General features: G+C 45.6%; 1 protein-coding gene across 1 annotated transcript; it reads left to right on the top strand.

The window, feature by feature from the left end:
* Positions 1-7,707: 7,707 nt before the first annotated feature.
* On the top strand, positions 7,708-8,118 carry LOC137522531 (histone H3, embryonic-like). Its single transcript, XM_068242616.1, is given in 1 exon segment — positions 7,708-8,118. A coding segment is annotated over 1 exon segment (411 nt).
* The last annotated feature ends 439 nt before the right edge of the window (positions 8,119-8,557 follow it).

Below are 8,557 nucleotides of genomic sequence, written 5' to 3'. Positions count from 1 at the left end.
AGGCACCCTGTAGCTGCAGGGTTTTCTTCCCCAGTAGTTATGCCTCTGTGTAGTATGTACTAAGTGTACACTATGCCAATACCAGTTTCATGGCAGTCTTGCTGATCTCTTTTGCTGCAGTAGTGTCTGAATCACACACCTGAAACAAGCATGCAGAAAATTCAGTCAGAGAACCTGATCTGCATGCTTCTTCATGGTCTATGGCTAAAAATATTGGAGACAGAGGATCAGCAGGACAGCCAGGCAACTGGTATTGCTTAAAAGAAAATAAATATGTCTGCCTCCATTTCATCATATTTCAGGTATGCTTTAAACTGAATGGGGCCAGATTGCACCAACAACTCACATGCTAAAGGTGGCCATACACTGGTCAATTTTCCATCAGATCGACCAACAGGTAGATCCCTCTCTGATTGAATTTGATCAGAGAGGGATCGTATGGCTCCTTTACTGCAAACAGATTGTGAATCGTTTTCAGCATGAAATCGATTCACCATCTGTGGAGCTGCCGCTGCTGCCGCAACCCCCCCCCCCCCCCCCCCGCCAGCTATACATTACCTGCTCCAGCCGGCGCGTGTCCCCTGGTCTCCGCTGTCTCTTCCCCGGTCTGGGCTCCTCCAGCTTCACTTTACTTCCTGCCGGGGGAAGTTTAAACAGTAGAGGGCGCTCTACTGTTTAAACTTCCTGCCGGGACAGGAAGAAGTGAAGCCTGCCGGACTCAGAGCCCAGCGCGGAGATGGAGTAGCGGTGACCAGGGGACTCGCACCGGCGGAACGCCGATATCGACGCACTCCCGACCCGCAGGCGATCGAGCGAAATCTTCCGCACGGACAGGAACGAAGGGAATCGATGGGAACGATCAATTTCGGACGGAAATAGATAGTTCGGCTGTGTATCGGCGGGAAAATCAGTAAGTGTATGGGCTTCTTTAAACAATGTCTTGCAGCCCACTGCCTTTCCAATTGTATTCTGTAAGCAAGCCCAAAATTCAGGACATAAACAACATTTGTGAAGTTTGGCCGTGGCCAGGCCAAGCTGGATATGAACAATGAACTGGCCCAAAGGCAATATAGGTAGAGCAAGTCCTGTATTTCATTAGCAGTAAGAGCAACGATAATGAACACATCCAGCAAGCAGCAGAGGTAGTAGTAGAATGAATGGTCAGTTCATAAGTCCGACAGGAGCCAAAAGGCTGTATTGTATATATAAAGCACCGGTTCTTTCACAGATGTTGGTTCTCCAGCTCCAATGATTTCAGAACCTGTAATTGCTCTTTCAGCAGGTTCTGAAGCTGTACAGAGAACAGCCAAATGGCATTTTCCAAGTAACGGGATCTCATTGATCCGAGGTTAAAGAACAAACACTGTTACAGGTCTGTTCTTTCCTAAGCACATTGCAGAATGAAGAAAGAACAGACTGCCTGCAACAACATCCATGCTAAAAAACAAAAAACAAAACAAAAAGCAAAACCTGAAAAATGTGACCCTTTGCGGAAAAATAAATATATACATCATTTTTAAATATTAATCATTTATTAACAAAACAACCATACACATATGAATACATAAATAATAAATTAATAGTACATGAATAACAAGTAAATCATAAATAAGCAAATAGTATTCATAATAATAATAATAATAATAATAATAATAATATCATCATTATAATAATAATATTACATGTTATGTTGTGTGGAGGCTGGGCAGTGTAATGGACACTTTTGACAGCACTGCACACGTCTGTGAGTTTTTTAAAATAAAATCTGTTTTTAATGATAGTATACCTCCCACATGCAAGTTCTGCAAATTCTATAGCCTATTTTTAAGAACATTTTATAGGCAATATATACGAGCATATTATTTTCTGATACTGTTTATAGTCATCTGTTAAAGGTCAACTGTAGTGAAAGGTATATGGAGGCTGCCATATTTATTTCCTTTTAAAGGACAGGTCCGAGGTTAACAAACAAAACAAAATCTACTTCCTCCAGCCCCTCACAGCCTATCTGTACCTTGCCGCAGCTCCGCTCCCAGGTGTCCTGGGGTCTCCTCCATTGCAGTCAGTTAATGGGGGAATTTTTTAATTTAATTTATCTGTATGTAGGTGTCTTTTACTTTTTGTCCCCCCACTTTATTCCTGTGTACCGTACACAGGAAGTGCTGTGTGTGTTTTTACTTTCACTTTGTCAATGACCACTGGCATCTCATTGATACCGGTGATCATTGATTACAGACACTTTGATCAGTGAATTGGGAACCTGTGTTCCCATTCCCCATTCGGTGCAATAACTCCTGGCAACTAGAACCCGCATGTGGGACTAAGACAGCCAGGCATTAGAATTCATAAGGGTCCTTTTCCATGGGTGGTTGTACTGTGCGCTCAGTGAGCAGTTACCAAGCAGAAGCGAGCAGTTACCAGGCAGCAGCGAGCAGTTGCCAGGCAGCAGCAAGAAGTTGTGAGAGTTCGGCAGTCTTTTCACTACCTATCAACTCTTTGAGGAAAAGGGACCTTAAAAAGTAATAAATATCGCAGCCTCTGTATCCCTCACACTACCAGGGGCAAACCCATGATTTTCAAGGGGGGGATTCCTGAAAGGTCTCCCTCAGCCATGCACAGTACAGTATAATAATATGGTAGGACATCATGCTGGGTACACATAATGCAATTTCCCATCTGACTGACAGGATCTGACAATTATTTTCTAAATGTCCAATCTGCTCCTGATCGCAATGGGATAGATCAGGAGCAGTTTGGATACAGATAATAATAAGGGGAGTCGGCATTGCTAATGAAGGGTATAGTGAAGCATTCACACAGCAGGGCACAGGGCTGTGCTCATACCTGACTCTGTTAAGTTCCCCAGAGCTGCTCCATGCTCTGTACACAAGCTGCTGCTCCATGCTCTGTACACACATTGCTGCTCTATGCTCTGTACACATACTGCTGCTCCATCCAAAGTCAACTGTAGCAGGGAAAGAAAGGGGGCGGGGCAGCACAAAGTGCAGGCAGCAGCACAGTGCTGTGAGCTGCAAGATACCTGCAGATATTCTGGTGTCTCAACTTGTGCCTGTCCCCAGACACTGCACCGGCCCTGGTCTGAGGGGGGATTCTGGGCAGCTGTAATCCCCCCCTGCGTTTGCCTATGACTACATTGTCCCGTTAAAGCCAGAGGTATCAACACCACACTCTGTACATGAGCATAAAGCGGTTCAGAGCTTGTGTCATTCCTAATCTTTTACTAAAACTATCTACATTGTTGTGCACAGAGGCTCTATGTTTTTATACTTAGCATTCGGTTAGACACATCTGTGCTGAGGAGTCAGTCTAGCTTAACCACAGAAGTCAGCCAGTGGTATTTAGAGTCCAGGATGGAAGTCCCATCAGTTTCATACATAAGCCAGACAATGGCAGAGTGCAAAGCATAGGTGACATTGACCCTTTATTTCCTCACAGGTGAAGTTCATTTGTCCCTCAGTATTAAACCGAATGGAGCCACGACACAACCTTCCTCCTGTGAGCATTAGGCCAGAGAAAGATTCATTACTACAGCATCAGTTATTGGCATTTGGCTCTTGTGTTCATCCAAAATCTGCAAAAGGTGCTAGACTATATTAAAATGGCCCTGAAGCACGCTGTATAATATCTGCAACAAATGTTTGCACTAAAATATGTCATTAGAAGACATTTCAGCCAAAATAAAGAAGTGTAACTCAATACTTAAAATTTCTTCTTGGAAAATATTAAGAGCCTGGGGACAGAAGATAAGCTTGGCAAAGGAAACGTATGAGATGACTTTGTATCACGGAATACCACAAGTAATATGACATGATGCTAAACTCATTCACCTTCCAAATCTTGTGGAGACGTGTCAGCCAGTTACCTATTTACCAGTGTGAAAAGAAAGGATTCAGCAGTTCTGAATGTGTTGTGCTAATACTTTGGAATGGGGAATGAACCGTAACTGCGCAAAACGGCGCTGGAGATTTGGGCTCAGCTGGGCATAGGTTATCATGTGAATTACGGCTATAGTGGCGCTCACGGTAATGTGAGGCCAATCAAAATATGGCACCCAAATTACTTTAAAAACAGCACAATTCAGCTGCAGCTGGCAGTAGCTGGCAGCCAAATTATGTCTTTCCTCTAAGTTCATGGCACCCTGGAGGGGTGGGTGAGCCATTTTATGGCTTCCTACTGTGTCCAAATTTACAGGTTACAGTTTTTTGTATGTACACATTTGAACAAGTTGGAAAAGTGCAGTTTTGTTGCCTGCGTTCGCGCAGTAGAGCGGACCCGACTGGGATCGGCTATTTTCACCTGAACCGAGCCGAGAGCTGCTACTGCGCCTGTGCTGGAGTCGTGGAAGGTAAATATTGCAGCCGCTATTGCGCCTGCGCTACAGCCTGACAAATTGTCGGCTGTGGCTTCCGAGGGGCAAGGCGAGACCACCATGGGACGGAGGAGGCCGGGGGAAGCCTCAATCGGATCCAGAGGCTTCCCCCTCCCGAGGTGAGCTCTCCCAAGGGCCCTGTTTTTCAATACAGTGTCTCTTTAAGGGAGTGTGCATGCGAGAAATACAGAGGCTGCTATCTTCATCTCATATAAACAAAGCCTGTTGCCTGACTCCTGTGAGAATGCTCTGCTTTTAATATTTGCAGGGATGCTGAACTCCAGTCCTCAAGGCCCGAGGTCCTCACACATTATTGGTTCAGCTCAATTTAATTGACAGGACTGAATCAGCAAAGGTGTGACTCATCATCAAGTAAAACACATTTCTCCATTTCTCAATCCATCCTAAATCCAGGCATGGTTATGGCCCTCAAGGACTGGAGTTGGACACCTGTGCTTTAAAGCATACCTGTAGCAAAATTTTAGTTAAACAAAAAATTGATACTTCAGTAGTGGGAAACATCTGGATAGTTTAGAGGTTTCCCCGATCCTCTTACATCCCACTGTTTTACCAAGAGCTTTTTGAAAATGCTGCTCATGGCTGCGGTCCCACTGTGTATCAGAACATCTACGTTGGGCATGCGCAAGTAAGGTCAGTGCATGTCCAGAAAAATGAAGGTGCTCACTCACAGCTTTTTTCCTCCATGCAACGGCGTCTCATTATACTGGACATTTGGGGACCCAGTGGGGTAGCAAGGGCCGAAGCAGAGGCAAGAGAGGCTCCAGCCTCAGGGTGCACTGTGTAGGAGGGGGTGCACAACTCACTCAGCTATCATTTCCCTATTGTTTTTGAAGCAGAGAGACATAAGAAAATGGGATACATGGCAGTGACTGCAAACCAGATAACTAGAGATTAAGGTGTTGGGGTGGTTGGGGGCCCTGGGGCACCTCTTAGTCTAATAGCAATCAGTGGGCCTGATTCACAAAGCGGTGCTAACTCTTAGCATGGCTGTTTTCGCGCGAATTTTTGCATTGCGCGCGATCATGAATTTTCACGCTAAACGATAACGTTTTCATGCGCAAACGATTTTTTTTGTGCGAAAACTATATTGATTTAACGTTATCGTTTCGCCCCAAAAATTCGCGATCGTGCGCAATGCGAAAACGGGCGTGCTAAGAGTTAGCACCGCTTTGTGAATCAGGCCCTGTGCGTGATGGCTGGGGTGGGAGGGTTAGAAGGACGTGCTTTTGTGTCTCAGCCTTGGGTGCTGGAGGACCTTGTCCAGGCTCTGGGGGTAGCCATAGGGGATGCAGAGGTTGCAACTGCACTGGGGCCCTTGGGCCAGAGGAGTCCCAAGGGAACCCACCTCAACTGCAGTATTAGTTCTTCCTAGTCCTGTGCTGGTAAGGATCACTTCGATATATGCTTTGAATAGTAGTCATCATTAACAAACTCTTCCACATCCCCTTCTTGCGCCTTTGATATTGTGGTTGTCCTTGGTAGTTTTTGTTGTGACATATAAACTGTTATGTGTAGGGTGCTTGGGGGGTGGTAAAACTTGCACTGAGGCCCAAAGCTCCTTAGCTACACCACTGCGTGGGCCTCACTCTTGCATGCCCTCTATGTATAAGCGGGCCACTAGAAGAAGTGAGTCCTGAGAAGCAATGGATGGCTAGAAGATGATCATGGAAGCCTCTGGACCATACAGAGGCTTCCCAATACTGAGGAAAGTATCCAGATTGTAACCCTTTTCTCCAGATAGGTTTGCTTCAAGTCACTGGCCCAGAATAAGCATGCAGATTAGACACTTTGAGCTGATTCCACTGGTTGCATGCTTGGTACATGCTTGGTGCAGGTGTGTAACTCAAAAAAATAAATAAAGCCAAAAGCTCAGCATGACAGCCAGGCAACTGGCATTGTTTAAGGGAATGAATATGGCAGCCTTCATATTCCTCTCACTTCAGGTTCCCTTTAAGAAAGGTTTAGGGGCGGGTCCGAAATTTTGTCATTTAAACTGTAGCAACCGATTGCTTAAAGGGGCATACACTCATTCAGTTTTGATAGGCCAATGATTTGCCAATTTTACCACTTCCATGTAGTACGAGAGTTTACCTACACAATCTGTTCATATTATATGGAATACTATACGCAGATTGTGCAGGTAAATTCTCATACTAGGTGGAGATGGTATAATTGGCCAGTGATTGGCCAATGCTAATTGAAAGTGTGTACCAGGCTGACACATTCATCTAAATTTGATTGGTCAATGACTGGCCAATTTTACCTTAGGCCATTTTCATGGCCAATATACAGTATTTCACAAAAGTGAGTACAGCTGTTACATTTTTGTAAATATTTTATTGTAATTTTTCATGGGACAATAGTGAAGATATACATTTTGATACAACATGAAGTAGTCGGTGTACAGTGTAAATTTGCTGTCCCCTCAAAACAATTCAATTCACAGCCATTGATGCCTACTGGCAATAAAAGTGAGTACACTCCTAATTGAAGAATGTCAAAACTCTGCCCAAAGTGTCAATATTTTGTGTGCCCACCATCATTTTCCAGCACTACCTTAACTCTCTTGGGCATGGGGTTCATAGAGCTTCACAGGTTACCACTGAAATCCTCTTCCACTCCTCCATGGTGATGCTGGTGAATGTTAGAGACCCACAGTTGCTCAATAGGATTTAGGTCTGTAGACATGCTTAGCCAGTCCAGCACCTTTACCATCAGTTACTTTTTGCAAGGCAGTGGTCATCTTGGAGGTATATTGGGGTCATTATCATGTTGGAATACTGTCCTGCGGTACAGTTTCGGAAGGGAGGGGATCATGCTATACTTCAGTATGTCACAGTACATGTTGGCATTCATGGTTCCCTCAACCATGCTCAACACAGCTTATTATGTAAGGAATGTACAGTTTTAGAATGTTGGGCACAGGACACATTAATGCTCTAATAAATTAAAATGAGATGAGAATATGTTAATATGAACTTTAGATAATCTACCTCTTTGAAAAAAAAATGTGTTTGTAATTATAATGTACATTTATGTATGCTATAATAACAATAAAAGGACAGATCCCAAAAATATAAACATAAGTTAATTGGCTTCCCCTAAATTGTCCCTAGACTACAACACAAACACTAGACGAGACAAATGACATTTATATTGTGCTTTTCACTTGAAGGACTGAACGCTTGAACTGCAGTCACTTAGGATGCACCCAGTAGGCAGTAACAGTGTTAGAATCTGGTCCAAAGAATCTTTACTGAATAGGTGCAGGCTGAACAGAATTTTCCGGTTTTGCAATGGCCATACCAAAGTAGACCGCCTGTAATTCCACTGGAGGGAAAGCTCCCTGCAAGCAGCTGGCTACCAAAGACCCCCAGAAGAGCACTCTGGCCACAGGAGGAGTGAAGAAGCCTTATCACTACCGGCCTGGTATAGTGGCTCTTCAAGAGATCTGCCGCTACCAGAAATCCACCGAGTTGTTGATCCGCAAGCTGCCCTTCCAGCGCCTGGTGCAGGAGATCACCCAGGGCTTCAAGACCTACCTGCTCCTCCAGAGCTGGGCTGTCATGGCTCTGCAGGAGGCCAACGAGGCTTATCTGATGGGGCTCTTCGAGGACACCCACCTTTGCCCCATCCACCCCAAGAGGGTCAACTTCATGCCCAAAGACATCCAGCTGGCCCGCAGGATCTGCGGCGAGAGGGCCTGATCACATCACGCAGCGCTCCTATTACTCAACACAAACACAACATAATACATACATATACCTAGATACATACATATACACATACCATGGGCGTCAGCACATACGGCAAAACCGGGCATCTGCCCGAGCTTGGCCGCCCGCTGCCCCCCCCCCTGGCCGCGTGCCCGTGCAGCCAGAAGGAGGTGAGCAGTGCAGAGAAGAGAGAGAGCTATGGGCACAGTGGGGAATGGCGGACATCTCCCCCCCCTTCCCTCACCTTAGGGGGCTCTCTCTCCCTCGCTGTCCCCTGAGGAATGAAGTGTGCAGCGGCTGGGCAGCGGGCGGAACTTACCTCGTCTCGCTCCTGCGCCGGAAGTTCTGGTGCCGCACTCTGGTCTGGATCAGACCAGAGTAGCGGCTAATCCATCCGGCGTGTGCGACGAGAGGAGGTAAGTTCCGCCCG

This window comes from Hyperolius riggenbachi, chromosome 6 (assembly GCF_040937935.1).
Source record: "Hyperolius riggenbachi isolate aHypRig1 chromosome 6, aHypRig1.pri, whole genome shotgun sequence".
Lineage (NCBI taxonomy): Eukaryota > Metazoa > Chordata > Amphibia > Anura > Hyperoliidae > Hyperolius > Hyperolius riggenbachi.
This window is presented reverse-complemented; position numbering and strand designations above follow the sequence as displayed.